Genomic DNA, 17571 nt, shown 5'->3' with positions numbered 1-17571 from the left:
TACATACCATACCCCATGCCCCCCCCTTTCATCGATCACTAGCATTTCAATCTAAATTTATTTTAACAATTGTTCCCCCTATTATTTATTTTTATTCCATATGTTTTACTCTGGACTGTACTTTTTAATCAGAGAAGGGTAAGAGCACACTTACATCTCGGGCTTTCACATAGAAGGCCTCTTGAAAAGCAGCTTCTAATGAGCCAATAAAAAATACAGGATGGCAGTCACCATATCTATAGGAAAAATTAAGTCTGTTAATTAAAATATATTTCAAATAATCTCCAAAGTTTCACAAATTTAACCCATGACTTCTAAGTAAATGTAGGAGCAAATGTCTCAAGTGCAGACCAAACATTAATACACTTCTTTAAAGCCTGGAAATAGACTTCATCAGTTTTCAGAAGTCCTTTTGGCCAATATTGACATATTAGAAGAAAGGAATTTTAAGCACACCTGGAAAATAGATTTAATAAATGCTATGAGACCATGCCATTTATAAGTAGCAATTTCTGGTTCCCAACGTCATAAGTTCTTCCTAGTTACATCAGTCTTAGTTCATTTACAAACATGTTTTGTTGAGGTTGTTTTCCCAGCAGGGTGGGAAGAAGAAAGGTCGATGTGCTTAGAAGGGACCAGGCTATATGTTTGTATCAGTCTTAGTTCCCACTTTAGTTCATCTATTTCAAAGTTCAACACAAAGGAAAAATTGTTTTTTTGCAAAGCTTCCAAATTATATTCAGAAAATAGGAATAAAGAGAAATATCATTTAAATGATCTTTAGGGTTAATATTTAAATGCTTTTCATATTTAAACACCTCAGCAGATTCTCAAATGCATTTGAAACACTTTACATTAGACTCTTATAAGAAGAAATGATATAAAAATTAAAAGGAAAAATTTGCCTTCAGTTTTTATTTTTTAATATTATTTTAAAGGCTTATGTATTCATTTCCTTGTCCCAGGATATATTAAAAATTAGTATCCTATATCCAAGTCCTTTTGGGTATACAGTGAAAATATTATAATACTGATACATTAATTGAGCCTCTATAAAGATATTTATACCTCTGACTGAAGTGGCAAAAATGGTTTACCAATTATCTGACATTGAACATTATTTTGTTTCACTATTAGGACTATATAAATTTATAAAAGGGAAAATTTAAAACAATCTATGATTAAAATTGCCCAAGAAAAAAAATCACAGTAGCATAAAAGAACAATTTTATATAGTCAATGTCCTAACCCTACCTTGAAGAAAACTCTGCTGTAAATTGTAATAAGGCATCTCCTTCATTTTCTGCGTTTTCTGGCACTAAAAAACAAACAAAAGAAAAAAACAAAAACAAAAAAAACCAAATAGACACAAAAAACAAACCACATAACATCTAATCCCACATATAAGAAATATATTTAATCAATAAAGAGGAAATAAAATTAAATTTTTGCTTCTGTGATATATCTGATGGGACATTTACAAACATTAGAAGATTTTATCAAACCAGAATCAAAAAGAACCTTAAAACAATTTCAAGTTCATAAATTTTGGAAAACCAACTGACACAACCCCGTGAAGCATCTAAAATATGTATGTGCCAGTCATCAATTAGAACTTCAGTGATTTCTACTAGAAATAGACATCTTGTGATTATTTAAAAAGTCTCCAATTATTTTATATAATTTATTACTTGGGAAACTAATCATCTTAATGTAACTATCAGATCTATCTCTATCTACCAGAGTTCCCTAATTCCATGGAATAGATGAGCCATTTAAGGATATATTTTAGTGCTCATTATACATATAGCATCATTTATGTTTCTATAGTATGCATTTCTTAAGGTGGAATTAAGGGAGACAGCACATTCAGTTTACATTTATGCATGGGTACCAATGAATGGTAAAGTAATATTACTACTTTTAAAACTGATCTCTCCCATAAGAAGTAGGGAAGTAAATACAGTCACAGAAAATATAGCTGTCTACTAAATAAACTCTAGGCTTAAAGCAAAGAGAAAATCACAATTATTTATATATGTGAAACAAGGATTATATTCCTTTACATTTTTCATGAATTTATGCACAGCATTAGGAATCATTAGGCTTAATGAAATAACTCAAGAGGCTCTGGTTCTAATGAAGAATGGTCACTCACTCACTGTTTTCCATTAAGTTTTTGCATTAGAAAGGAGAATTATAATGCTAGACCCAAAGAACTATTAATACTCACTCATTGGAGATTTTCTCAGGGCAGATGATGCCATGCCAAAAACTTCTCCGTCATCCACCCCAAATTCTGTAGCATCTTCAAAGTCATCTCCATCGCTATCACTAACCATATGAACATCGGTGCTTTGCTATTTAAGGAAATTTCTGATCAGTATCATACTGACTTTAGCAAATCAAATTCCAAATAAGTTATGTAATCACAATAGGAAGTTAGAGTTATAAACGATTTCTCAAATAAGCCACATGCTAGAGTAGGGCCTAGTGTTTTCAATTTAAGTCTTATATACATTTCTAAACTAGCAGAAATACCTCCTGGACCAAAGGTTGGAGACTGAGTGAAATGAAGGATGCTCACATACTCAGTGGTGAAAGAGATTTCTGTCTGTTTTTATCTTCAGTCTACAGTCCACAATTAAGTACCAATAAATAAGGAGGTGGGTACAACTGCAAAGATACCTGACTAAATGTCTGCTATTCAACAAGAATAATTAACACATTTTATCAGAGAAAGAAAGCACTTTCTCCGCTCATAATGGAATGAAGCTGGAAATCAACAACAGCTAGGACTGAAAATTTCACCAATATATAGAGGTTAAATAAGACGCTCTTGAACAACCAGTGGTCAAAGAAGAAGCTGTAAGAGAAATAAGTAAATATTTCAAAACAAATGAACACAAAAACCCAACATTTCAAGATTTATGGGATGCAGTGAAGGCAGTGTTGAAAGGGAAATTTATAGCCCTAACCACTTACATTAAAAAGGAAGAAAAAGCTAAAACCAAAGTCCTAACTGAACACCTGGAGAAACTAGAGAAAGAACAGAAAACTAAATACAAAGCACGTAGAAAAAAAAAGTTTAGAGCAGAAATAAACGAAACAGAAAACCAAAAACATGAGAGAGAATCAATAAAACCAAAGGTTAGTTCTTTGAGAAGATTAATGACAAACCATTAGCTAGATTGACAAAGACAGAGAGAAAATGCAAATAAACAAAATGAGAAATGAGAGGGGAAGAATTACCACAAACTCGAAGATATAAAAAAGATGGAGGCTAGGGATGGTTCGCCATATGATCCTGAATCTTGCTTGCTAAGTGTGTATCTAGAGGAACTGTGAGTGTGGGGATGTGAATGGATATGTGCACACTGGTGTTTCTGGTGGCAGTGTTCCCAATCCACAATGAATGGAGGTGGTCTAAGGGTACAATGATGGAAGAATGGAAGTGGGAACTATGGTGTATACATACAATGGACTACTGAGTGGCCACAAGAAGGACTGAAGTTGTGAGGCATGCAACCAGGTGAATGAACCTTAAGAGCTGTATGCTGAATGAAATGTCAGGAACAAAAAGACAAATATGATCATGCTTCAGCCATGTGGACCAACTATAATATAAAATTTCAGTGAACTAAAGTTGAGAACATGGGTTATGAAGTTGGGGCTAATTGTAAAGAGACCTAGACTGTTAGCTCTTAAAGCAGTCACAAATATTCAGGAGGTGTAACTGTTAATTCTAAATTCTGAGATACTAAGCTGTTTGTATATAACATGGTCTTTCCCAGAAACTTCGGGTATTTATGTGACACTGAGACTCAAATTTAGGGCTCTGAAGCTATAAAAGTCAACAGTATTTCAAACAGGAACTCTTTAAATTGAAAAAATGATCAGACATCAAGTGAGATACGAATGAAGCTGATTTGGATAAGACTAAGGTATATCAGAATACAGGGTAAAGGATGATATTGTCCATATCTTAAAACCTCAATTTCTGTGTGAGACCAAAGGGAGAGATGTTTATTAGGTGCAAAATTTATATTCTGGGTGGTGCATTTCCTACTTAACTTGTATGGTCAGTTTAGTTGAACATCATAAGTATATGGAATCTTGAATAGGGTGTGAGATTTTATTGGTTTGTACAGGTTATTGTGATGCCCTGATAAATCCCAGAGTGATTTGCGCAGTGAATAAAAAAGTATTTGAAAAGTCCCCTTGGGGGACTGAGGAGAAAGGAGGAAATATTCCACTTCTCCATTTGGAGAAGTTCTGATATTCTCGCAAGCAGTAGGGGCAACCAAATCAATAGGCTGAGCCTTCAATCTTGGGCTTCACTCCTATGAAACTTATTCCTGCAAAGGATAGGCTAAGCCTAATTAAAATTAGGCCTAAGGGTCACCCCCAGAGAACCTCTTTTGTTGCTCAGTTGTGGCCTCTCTTTTTAAGCCAACTCAACAGGTGAACTCACTGCCTTTCCTCCTATGTGGGACATGACTCCCAGGGGTGTAAATCTCCCTGGCAACATGGGACAGAAATCCCAAGATGAGCCGGGACCTGGGATCAAGAGATTAAGAAAGACTTCTTGACCAAAAGGGGGAAGAGAGAAATGAGGCAATATAAAATTTCAGTGGCTAAGAGATTTCAGAGTCAAGAGGTTATCCTGGAAGTTATTCTTATGCATTTATATTGATCTCTTTTTAGTTTATGGTGTACTGGAGTGGCTAGAGGAAATACCTGAAACTGTCGAGCTCTGTTCCAGAAGCCTAGATTCTTGAAGAAGATTGTACAAAGATATAATCTTTACAATATGACTGTGTGATTGTGAAAACCTTGTGTCTGAGGGGGGCAAGATGGCAGCTTAGTGAGGGATGGAATTTAGTTCATCCTTCAGAGTAGCTAATAAACAGGCAGGAACAAAACAGAACAACTGCTGGGGCTACATCAGTGACCAGACATACAGCATACACCAGTCTGGACAAGCTGGATTGGCTGAGATCCCACACAGAAGTGTAAGTCCCCCAAGATGTGGAGGCTGGCGCCTCTTCCCCACAGGCATGGCAGGCTGGTTACCAAGGGGAAAGGAAACAGACCTTACTAGCAGCAAGTGCTCAGCTCCACTAAGCTCCAACTGAAGAATTAACTAACAAATTATGACTACTGAAAATAGACCTCCAGCACAGAAAAACCTGGAATAAGCACTAAAGGTACTACAAGTTTTTGCCCCAGCATTGAGGGGGTGGGGCTGACAGAAAAAAAAAAAAAAAGAAGGCTTTCTGAGTCGGACAGCACATAATACTGGAAAAGGGCTGGGCCCTAAAAGAATGGGAGCACATAGCTCCTGGAGATAATAGAGCCATTACCAATTTAAGCCCTTCATTGACAACTCAAACCCAAGGAGCAGGGGTCCTACTCTGAAAAGGATTTTTTTATTTTGCTTTTTTTCTACTACTTAACAGCTCATTAGATAGAATTGGAAGCCTTCTCAGTCTCCAGCACTGCCCCAGGTAAGGGTGGAATTAAGCTTGTCTAAGAGACAAAGTAACTAGGCAGGTGAAAGGAGTTAATTCCGTAAACGTTGTACCTTCCCCAAGAGAAAGGTGGGGCCCAGCTCCCTCAAGGAATTCAGGCCCCAGAGAGTGGAAAACTTAATCAATCAACACCAACCTACAACCTCACTTTAGTCTCAACCAAGCCCTGGCAGGGAGAGTCTGCTGAAATTAAAGGCACCATATCACTTTACCCTGGTGGGAAGCCAGGGGCAGACAAGTGTCATATGTTGGGCAGGATAGGAAAAGCACAGACTCTAATGGCCTCATAGGAAAATACGTCAACCTGTTGGGTTTCACCCTCAGGGAAAAAAAGTGATGAAGGCGACTCTTTCCTCCTGAGAGGAGGCCAGTAGGGTCTGGGAATATCTGACTAGGGTCTATAATATCTGAGGAGACCTTCTTTAAAAAAACAAAGGCAGGGCAAGAAACAGAAAAACAAGAACTGATAAATTCTGATTACTTAAACAGAACCTATGCTAGAGGTCTAGAATAAGTTGAACTGAATGTCAAAGAACCGACAAAGAGCAAAGCCATCCAGCAAGAAAATTCTAGGTAAAAGACTGAAAACAACCTCCAGAATAAATTAAGGAAATCAAATGCCTCAATGCCAGCAAAAAATAATGAGTCATAGCAGAAATATTGAAGATATGGCCAGTCAAAGGAACAAACCAAAAATTCAAATGAGATATAGGAATTGAAACAACTAATTCAGGATGTTCGAACAGACATGGAAAATCTCATTAAAAATCAAATCAATGAGTTGAGGGAGAATATAAAGAAGGCACTGCACTAATGAAAAGAAATGGGACAAATCACAGAACTTATGGGAATGAGAGGCACAATAGAAAATATGAAAAAAAAACAATGGAAGCCTACAACAATAGATTTGAAGAGGCAGAAGAAAGTTTTAGTGAACTAGAGGACTGGGCACCTGAAATCTGACACACAGAAGAAAATATAGGGAAAAGAATGGAAAAATATAAGCAGGGTTTTAGGCAACTGAATGACAACATGAAGCACACAAATATATGTGTTTTGGGTGTCCCAGAAGGAGAAGAGAAGGGAAAAGGAAGAGATAGACTAATGGAGGAAATAATCATGGATAATTTCCCATCTCTCAAGAAAGACATAAGATTAAGATCCAAGAAGTGCAGTGTACCCCAAATAGAATAGATCCAAACAGACATACTCTAAGACACTTACTAATCAGACTGTCAGATGTTAAAGAGAAAGGGAGAATTTTGAAAGCAGCAAGAGAAAAGCAATCTATTACAAACAAGGGAAGTCCAATAAGACTATACATGGATTTATCAGCATAAACCATAGAGGCGAGGAGGGAGTGGTATGATATATTTAAGATTCTAAAAGAGAAAAAATGTCAACCAAGAATTCTACATCCAGCAAAACTGCCCTTCAAAAATGAGAGGGAGATTAAAACATTTTCAGACAAACAATCACTGAGAGAATTTGTGACCAAGTGACTGGCTCTGCAAGAAATACTAAAGGGAGCACTACAGGCAGATAGGAAAAGGCATGAGAGAGGTCTGGAGAAGAGTGTAGAAATGAAGACTACCAGTAAAGGTAAAAAGAGAAAACCTTGTGTCCTGATATCCAAGGTATAGACAGATGAGTAAAAAAATATGGATAAAAATAAATTAAAAAATGGGGGGGTGCAAAGGGTAAAATAAATTGGGAAGATGGAAATACTAGTGGTCAGTGAGAGGCAGGGGTAAGGTATATGGTATGTATGGGTTTTTCTTTTTATTTCTTTTTCTGGAGCGACGAAAATGTTCTAAAAAATGATCATAGTGATGAATACACAACTATGTGATGATATTGTGAGCCACTGATTGTATACCATGTAGAGAATGTATGTGTGAAGATTTCTCAATAATAAAAAAATGCAAAAACAAACAAACAAACCAAAAAACCACCCTGGAAAGAAAAGCCCAGAGACAGATGGCTTCATATGTGAACTTCAGCAAACACTTCAAGAAGAAGAAGTAATATCAGTCCTGCTCAAACTCTTTAAAAAAACTGAAGAAGAGGAAACACTACCTAACTCATTCTGTGAAGCCAACATCACCCTAATACCAAAAGCTTATAAAGATACTACAAGAAAATAAAACTAAAGACCAATCTCTCTAATGAATATAGATCCAAAATTCCTCAACAAAATCCTTGCAAACTGAATCCAACAGCACATTAAAAGAACTACGCACCATGACCTACTGGGATTTATTCCAGGTATGCAAGGGTGGTTCAACACCATATCAACAAATCACAGGGAAAAAACACATGATCATCTCAATTGATGCAGTAAAGGCATTTGATAAAATCCAGCATCCTTTCTTGATAAAAACATTTTGAAAGACAGGAGTAGAAGGAAACTTCCTCAACCTGGTAAAGGGCATAAATGAAAAACCCACAGCTAACATTGTACTCAGTGGTGAGAGACTGAAAGCCTTCCCTCTAAGACTAGGAACAAGATATGGATGCCAATGTCACGACTGTCATTCAACATTTTGCTAGAAGTTCTAGTTAAAGCAGTCAGGCAAGAAAAAGAAATAAAAGGCATCCAAATTAGAAAGGAAGTAGTAAAACTTTTACTGTTTGGAGAAAATAAAATCCTACATTTACCAAGTCCTGAAAACTCTGCTGAAGTTACTGAGCTAATGAACAAGTTCAGTAAAGGAGCATATACAAAATCACCATGCAAAAATCACTAGGGTTTCTGTACAGCAGCAGTGGGCTATTGGAGGAGGTAATCAGGACAAAAATTCCATTTACAAGAGCAACTAAAAAAATCAAATATCTATGAATAAATTTTTCACCAAGGATGTAAAGGACTTATACACAGAAAATTACAAAACATTGCTAAAGGAAATCAAAGAAGACTTAAAAAAATGAAAGACATTCCATGTTCATGGATTGGAAGGCTAAATGTCATTAAGATGTCAATTCTACCCCAAATAATCTACAAATTCAATGCAATCCCAATAAAAATTCCAATAGCCTACTTTGCAGAAATGAAAAAGTTAACTGCCAAATTTATTTGGAAGGGTAAGGGGCCCTGAATAGTCAAAAATATCTTGAAAGAGAAGAATGAAGTGGGAGAACTTGCGCTCCTGACCTTTTTAAAGCATATTATAAATCCATAGTGGTCAAAACAGCATTGTACTGAGATAAAGATCAAAATATTTACCAATGGAATTGAGAGTTCAGAAATAGACTCTCAGTTCAGAAATAGATTTTGACACGGTTTCCAAATCCACTCAACTGGGACAGAACAGTGTCTTCATTAAATGGTACTGGAAGAGCTGGATATCCTAAAAGAATGAAAGAGAACCTCTATTCCCCCCCCATATAAAAATTAACTCAAAATAGATTAAATACCTAAATATAAGAGCCAGTACATAAAACGCCTAGAAGAAAATGTAGGGAAATATCTTCAAAACTCATGATAGGCAGAAGTTTCTTAAATTTTACATACAAAGCACAAACAACAAAAGAAAAAAATAGATAAACGAGGCCTCCTCAAAACGAAATACTGTGCTTCAAAGGATGATGTGAAGAGGATAAAAAAAACAGCTGTCTCAGTGCAAGAAAATGTTTGGAAACCACATGTCTGATAAGGGTCTGATATCTAAAATACATTTAAAAAAATCCTATAACTCAACAATAAAAAAGACAAACAACCCATTTTAAAAATGGGCAAAAGACATGAATAGACATTTTTCCAAAGAGGGTACACAAATGGCAAAAAAACACATGAAAAGATGCTCATTTTCACTAGCTATTATGAAAATACAAATCAAAACCACAATGAGTTATCATTTCATACCTACTAGAATGGTCACTATTAAACAAACAGGGAGCTACAAGTTTTGGAGAGAATGTGGAGAAATAGGAATACTTATTCACTGCTGGTGGAGTGAATAATAATACATTGTGGAAGACAGTTTGGCAGTTCCTCAGAAAGCTAACTATAGAGTTGCCTTACATTCTGGCAATCCTGCTACTAATTATATACCGAGAATATCTGAAAGCAAGGACATTTGCACACCAATGTTCATAGCAGCATTAGTCAAAATTGCCAAAAGATGGAAACAACCCAAGTGTCCTTCAACCGCAAAACAGACAAAATGTGGTCTATACACAGAATGGAATATCATTCAGCAGTAAGAAGGAATGAAATCCCGAAGCATGTGACAACATGGATGAACCTTGAGAACATTATGTTGAGTGAAATAAGTCAGACACAAAAGTTCAAAATACTCTATGATCTTACTAATATGAACTAATTATAACATGTAAATTCATAAGTATAAAATCTAGAATATAGGTTACCAGGAAAGAGAATGAGGCTAGAAAATGGAGAGTAGATGCTCAATATGTGCAGAATTTTTAACTAGGTTGAACGTAAATTTTGGAAATGGATGGAGGTGATTGTAATTATTGTGAATATGATTAACAGTGCTGAACTGTGTGTGAATATGATTGAAAGGGGGAAGTTTAGAGTCAACATTTAGAAGTATGTTGCCAGAAGGAAAGCTAGAGGTTAAAACATGGAAATGTTGCATACAGTGAATCTTGTGGTAGATGATGACTATGATTAACAGTACAAATATTAAAAAGTTCTTTCATGAACTAACAAATGTTCAACCCTATTGGAAGGAGTTAATAATAGAGTGATAGATGGGGAAAAATGTACCTATTGCAAACTACGGACGAGCGGTAACAGTAATATCTTAGTATTCTTTCAACAACAGTAAGAAACACACACCACCAATACTCAGGGTCAATAATGGGAGGGGGGTGGATGAGGAAAATGGGATGTTTTGGGTTTTCTTTCTTTTATTTATTTATTTATTTTTGGAAGTAATGAAAATGTTCTAAAATTGATTGCGGTGATAAATGCACATCTATGTGATGATACTGAGAGTCATTGTTTGTATACTACGGATGGATTGTATGGTGTATTATCTCAATAAAACTGCATGTAAAAGAAAACCCTAAAAAATTATGGTACATGCAACAGTTAAAAGTAGAGCTATTCTGGTTGATGCAGGGAGATGTAAAGCTCCTGGGCTCAGCCTTTTCTATCTCATACCACTCTGACAGTGGGATAGTTCTAAGGACCTCAAGAATATAGAACAATTTTTGAAACTACTCATCTAGTTAGTCTAACCATTCTCAATGAGGTAACTGATATATTTACTTCTTTTAGCTCAGTATGCTCAGTATTTCCTCTTTGGGCATGGCCAGCATTAACGCCTATAATCACATCATTTTTCCTCTTATCTTTAAGACTTTCTTCCCAATGCTTTGACGAGAGAAGATAATGAAGGTATGCTTGTTGGATTATTAAACGAATGGTTCTTGCCTTAAGTAGTCTACTTCTATTCTGACTCTACCACTATTTCTCAAACAAGCTTTAGTTCTACTTGCAATCCTAATCCTACTTTAGTGTTTTGCTCTGTAGAGCCAAGATCTCCCACTGATTTCAGCTATTCAACAGCTTAAGGACTCAAAACCGCTTCAAAGGGGGAACTTTCTCTATAAAACAACACATTCAGTAGACCACATCTGTGCTTGAATTCCCTGTTTCAGACAGGCAAAATCTGAAGCATGAAGTTCTCTTTAACTTTGAGGCTCAGTTCAAACAGCTCAGAATCTACCAGGTACACTGAAAATTCCTTTACAGTACCTAGTCAGGTTCACAGGCAAGCAGAAAAAAACAAGTCCAAGTAAGACAAAATTTCTCACATCACCTACAGACTAAACTACTAACTCATCCTTCACTTAGCCTTGCTTAGTACGCTTTCTTCTTTTTAGAGCGGATCTGGGTTAAGAAGGAGAGTTGAGAGACCCAAGAGAAAGGAAGAAAGGGAATATTCTCTTTATAGTTCTTTCTTTTCTTACCCCTTTCACCTTACTCAACCACATCTATACTTTTTTTCTTTATCCAATATTCAATCCAATAATAGCCCCTTTTTATTTTAATAAGACTTTAACTTATACTAGGACAGTGTTTTAAATTTTTCCATGGGCCTTCAAAACCCATATTCATTTTGACTTCACACAGTATAGAATCCCCAAATCTTTTAACATCCCAGAAAGTAAAATCCTACAAACACACTGTGCTAGTTTGAAAGGATTGTTTTAGAAAAGCTATGTTTTAATCCTGATCCCATCATGTGGAGGCAGCCTTTTTTGATAAAATTATCTCCATGGAGAAGCGGCTCACCCAATTGTGGGTATTAACTTTTGATTAGAGGGAGATATGACTCCACCCATTCCAGGTGAATCTTGATTAGTATACTGGAATCCTTTACAAGAAGAAGTACTTGGAAAAAGCTGGAGAGCCATGAGAGAGTTATGAGAACCATGAGAACTCATGCAGCCAGAGATCTTTGGAAAATGTACCTGAGGAAGCTTTATAAAACAAGAAGTCTGGAGAGAAAGCTATCTGCTGTTGCCATGTTCGCCATGTACTTTTCCAGTTGAGAGAGAAACCCTGAACTTCATTGGCCTTTCTTGAATGAAGGTAATCTCTTGTTGGTGCCTTAATTTCGACATTTTTATAGACTTGCTTTAATTGGGACATTTTCATGGCCTTAGAACTGTAAACATGCAACTTAATAAATTCCGCCCTTTTAAAAAGCCATTCCTTTTCTGGTATATTGCATTCCAGCAGCTAGCAAACTAGAATACACATCTTCAAAGGGAGGTATCTAAAAAGCAGATTTTGTTGAAAAAAGTATATTTCAAATATGAATTATTGAAGTGTCCTGCAAGAATGAGCTACTTAATTACGTATAAGAAACTCCCAATCTCTTCACATTTTCTTATCAGCATCTAACATGTTAGGAAAAGCTTTTTCTAAACAATGAGATAACCTTTTTTTTATTAATGTTTGTTGATGAGAATAGGTACTCTCTTGGTTCCATCATGGTATCCTAAAATTTTTTGAATTCAGAGAAGTTATCTATTCAAAATTTAAAAAACAACTAAATAAATTGTGATTCTATTTTGCTGTTTATTCCATTCATTTATTCTCTTTTATCATTTCACAAACATTTATGAATTCCTATTAAGTATCACACTGCCAGGACTTCTGTGAAAGATACAGCCTATGGCCTCAAAGACCTACATATGTCACAGATAATTACAATATTGAGTGTTAAGTGTTATGACAAATACATTTAGAGGTGAGCACCTAACTCACTGAGGGTGGGAGGATCAGGAAAAACTTCCTGGAGGCAATGAAAACCAAACTGCTTGAGTTAAAACTGATGTTAAGGCAAGCTTGTAATCCGAAGCAGATATTTTTTCTATAAACATTCACTCAGCACCTACATTGATCCAGGAACCAGGTTAAGAGCTAGGGATACAGAGATAAAACAAGGATCAAGCCCTCAAAAAATTTCTATTCTAAATGGGAGATATATTTAGTTGTAAATGTGTTTTACTCAGTGTGGCAAGAGATACAGGTAAAGTATAAGTAAATACTGTTGGAGAATAAACGAGGTGTTTAGTTACTCTAGGACCAGTGAGGAAGACTCTACAAGGCTTCATACAGATGCTAACATTTAACTTACATCTTGAAGGAAGATATTAATATAGTGGAGTGTGTGTGTATGGGAAGTTGGGGGTGGATGGAGTTGGACTCTAGGGAAAAAAAAGAAAAACCCACAGAAACAAAAATCCATGAGCAAGGAATTGATTATTTAAAAATTCTTTAAAAATAGAGAAAAGTAGAAGTTCATCAATTAGCTCTACGTGGAGGAGTGGAGTGTTGACTAGCAGTTAAGAGCAAAAAGGTTTGCTGGAACTAGATTGTGGTTGCCTTTGAATTGGTGTGCTAAGTTATTTGGACTTGACTTTGATGGCAAAATTAAAGTCACTAAAGATTTTAGTGTTTAAAGAAACAATTCTGGTGGCTGTGTATGTGTGTGTCTGAGGTGGGGCGGTGGGGTATGGCAGATTAGACTTGAAGACATGAGAAAGGAAAACCTATTTCAAATTTCTAAGTGAGAGGAACTGAGACCCTATTCTTGAGCAGTGGGAATGGACTGATGGAGACAGACTTAAAATATACTTCAGTAGAACTGACAGGAATTTGTAATCAATTAGATTTGGGAATGAAGAAATTGGAAGAGTTAAAGACGACACCAAATTATTCTTATACATTATGCAGATATCACCTTTTTAGTTAAGGTATAATGGAGAGGTTGGAGGGAACTGCCTGAAAATGTAGAGCTGTGTTTCAGTAGCTATGTTTCTTGAAGATGATTGTATAATGATATAGCTTTCACAATGTGACTGTGTGATTGTGAAAACCTTGTGCCTGATACTCCTTTTACCTACCTTATGGACAGATAAGTAAAACACAAGGATTAAAAATAATAAATAATAGGGGAACAACTGTTAAAATAAATTTAATAGATTGAAATGCTAGTAATCAATGAAAGGGAGGGGAAAGGAGTATGGTATGTATGAATTTTTTTTTCTTTTTCTGAATTGATGCAAATGTTCTAAGAAATGATCATAATGATGAATATACAACTATGTGATAATACTGTGAGTTATTGATTATTTAACAAGAATGGAACGATCATATGGTAAGAATGTTTGTGTTTGTATGTTGTTATGTTTTAAAGAAAAAGAAAAAGATGACACCAAAGCTTCTAGTCTGGTGACTGGGTAGAGAAGGTCAAGTCTGGTGAGGAAGGATATTGAGGCCAGTTCTCGGATAGAATAAATCTGAGGTAATTATAGGACATTAAAAATATTAAGCAGGCAGCTGAAAAGAGTCTTCAGAAGTTCAGGAAAGAATTCCAGAAAAGATTTAGATTTGTAAGTAATCAGCATATGGATAATAGTTGAGGTTATAGGAAAGAATAAGATCAGTCAGTTAAAACATAGAGAGGGAAGAGTGATAAGGATAAGATTTATAGAAAATGGTAAAGGAGAAGTCAGTAGAAGAGATGGAGATATGAAAATGAATTGTGAGAAAGAATCAAAGAAGTAAGGCCTGAGAAGATTATCAGAATGGGAACTGAGGTGGGTCAATGGAGACAAACTATAAATGGGTCCAGTAGGATAAAGGATTAAGGAAGAGACAGTTGTGGTGTTATGAAAATACAAAACAAAACAAAACACCTCAACTGGTAGTCAAATGATCTGGGGTTGAATATTCTGCCATTTTCTATGTGTCTATGGGCAAGCAACTTCCTGCTATCTATAAAAGGAGAATTGACCCATGCAGGTAGGTGTAAAAATAAAAGGCGATCATATAGTACATCATCTTGCAAAAACTATTTATTATATAGTTAAGGTCAATTTGAGTCACATAATAGGAAGAAGCCAATTTGTAGTGAGTTACATGGATAGACGATGAAGAAGTAGGGTTTTTTAGCATAGATGACTCTTCTAAGAAGCTTGACTGTGAAAAAAAAAAAGGAAAGATGGGCTAAAACTTAAAAGAAAGTGAAGTTTAAAGGAATTTTTTTTTTAAGAATGAGAGGATTTTATAATGTTTTAAGGATGAAGAGAAGGAACAAGTAAGGAGAAGATAAAAATTCAAGAGAGAGGGCTGTCGTGTCTCAGTGGGTTCCCAAGCAGCCTCATAGAGAGCCTAGACTACAGAGGGGCTCAGGCCTGGATCTAGCTTCCAAGCAATGAATCCTTCCCTTTGATCAAGACTTCAGGGCCTGTGGTGTGTAGGGCCAGCCTGGGTCTGAGAGTCTCTAACTGCAGCCCTGACCCCATCAGAGCTGGGCAGAGACAAAGAAAACCTTGCCTCAAGCCTCCAGAGGATGCTGGAGTTCTCTTGCTTCCACCTCAAGGCAGATCTCCTGCAGATCCAGTCACTGGTGCAGTCAGTGATGAACCCAAGAAAGAAAGAAAATGAAAGCAGGCGTGGAAAGAGATCCAGATAGAAAGGAAGGAGCAGGGTTAGGGAAGCCTCTACTCCCAGAGTGAGCCTTGGGCCTGATCCCTGGCCTGAGTCATAGGCCTTGCTCCATTTTCTCACAGGAGGGTGGGATGCAGGTGGAGAAGGAAAGTGTGTGACAAGTTTCTGTCCCTTCCTGAGACACTTAAAGCCATATAAATTTCACAGGTCTTGACATATCCAATAGGAAAAAAACATTCACGTGGTTTGAACTTAAAAAAAAAAAGGTATGAAGTAAAGACTGTTTCTCACCTATGTCTTCAAACATGTAGGTCATATTCACACTGGAATCAGTTTTTTGTTATCGGTCTAGGACACATTATGTATCTGTACACATTTGCAAAGACATACCTATATTTTCCTACTCAATACAAACATAACAACATACCTGTCCTGCATCTTGCTTCTTTTAATCTGGTGTACCTTAAGAGATTGTTCAATTTATGAACAATAAATTGATCAACATCATAAATTGTTCAATTTATGATGAAATAAATTTATGAACAATAAATGAAGCAGCCCTTATGACTGCTTATCACATTTAATTGTATATAGTATGATTTAACTAGTCCCTTATTAATGGATATTTAGGTGGTTTCCAGTCTCTCACTAGTATACACAATGCCACTGTAAAAAACCTTGTATCTAAGTTACTTCAAACATGCCACTATATCTGTAGGATAAATTCCTAGAAGTGAAATTGTTGGACCACAGTTTAGGTGCATCTGTAATTTTCACTGATAGGCAATAAACTGATACCTCTCTCTGCCGCCAATCTCTATCAGTTATCTTTCTGAAGCATGGAGCTGAACTTGGTGATTCCTTGCTTAACTTTGATGATCTGAGTGGTATATATTGACTATATAAAAACTCATGACAATGTATTGTTGATTTTGGACGTTATACATGATGCCCAATGGATGGAGGTAGCTTGAAGGATACACTGACTGAGAAGTAGAATGGTGAACTGTGTTGTATATATATAATGGAATATTGTGTGGCCACAGGAAGGAATGAAGTTGTGAGGCATCCAAGAGGTAAATGAACCTTGGGGACATTATGTGGGGCAAAATAAGCCAGAAACAAAGAATAAATATTGTATGGTCTCTTTTAGAAAATACTTATTGTAAGCTCTTCTAGCCATCACATTTAGTCTGGAACTGTATATATTATTTCTAGATTTTGAGCTGTTGTGCTATATATGTATAACCTGGTATTTCCCTGGAACTCTGACTACCTGAGTGACACCTAAGACTCAGAGTTGGAGTTCTACAGCTCTGAAAGTCAACACTGCCACATACAACAATTGTTTAAAAAAAACTTAAAAAGTGATCAGGCTTTAAGTAGATTCAAGCTAATCAGGCTGGGACTAAGGAAAATCAGAATGGGTAAGTATGACATTGCCTATATTTTAGAACTCCACCTACTGTATGAGACCAAAGGAATAGAGGTTTATTTTGTCCAAAACCTAAATTTCTGTAGCACATAATCTAACTTAACCTCTCATACTTCATTTAAACAACCCAAAGACATGGAACCCAAAATGGAAATGAGGGCATGTAATTGCATATAGCTTAAGGTAGCACCCAGAAACATCCCAGAGTATGCTGGGCAGGTAAGAAAAAAGTAGTGACAAAGTCCCTTGAGGGATGACAGAAAAAATATGGAACTATTAAACTTTACCATTGGGGAAACCCTTGATCCTGCCTCAAACATTAGGGACTCCCAAGTCAATAAGTCAAGCCCTTAATCTTGAGGCTTGCTTTTGTGAAGCTTATTTATGTAGCAGAGAAGCAGGCCTACCTACAGTTATGCCTAAGAATTACTTCCAGAAAACCTCTTCTGTTGCTCAGATGTGGCCTCTCTCTCTCTCTAAGCCCAACCCCGCAAGTAAAATCATTATCCTCTCCGCTATATGGGACAGGACATCCAGGGGTGACTGGCTCTAGCACCATGGGATCGACAATGCCTTCCTGACCCAAAGTGGGGAAAGAACTGTAGCAAAATAAGGTTATCAGTGGCTAAGAGAGTTCAGAGTAGAGAGGCTATTGTGGA

General features: G+C 36.4%; 1 protein-coding gene across 7 annotated transcripts in view; it reads right to left on the bottom strand.

Moving 5' to 3' along the window:
* Positions 1-17571, bottom strand: part of FAF1 (Fas associated factor 1) — a 667255-nt gene that overhangs the window by 187681 nt on the left and 462003 nt on the right. For all 7 annotated transcript variants that reach the window (XM_077149703.1, XM_077149710.1, XM_077149708.1 and 4 more), the window contains 3 exons: positions 2234-2360; positions 1255-1318; positions 155-236 (listed from right to left, as the gene is read on the bottom strand). In XM_077149703.1, the coding sequence (XP_077005818.1) occupies positions 155-236; positions 1255-1318; positions 2234-2360 (273 nt within the window). The remainder of the gene's footprint in view (positions 1-154; positions 237-1254; positions 1319-2233; positions 2361-17571) is intronic.

The sequence above is a fragment of the Tamandua tetradactyla genome, chromosome 2, assembly GCF_023851605.1.
Source record: "Tamandua tetradactyla isolate mTamTet1 chromosome 2, mTamTet1.pri, whole genome shotgun sequence".
NCBI classification, from domain to species: Eukaryota; Metazoa; Chordata; class Mammalia; order Pilosa; family Myrmecophagidae; genus Tamandua; species Tamandua tetradactyla.
Note: the sequence above shows the minus strand (reverse complement) of the source record. Positions and strands in the feature narration are given on the sequence as shown.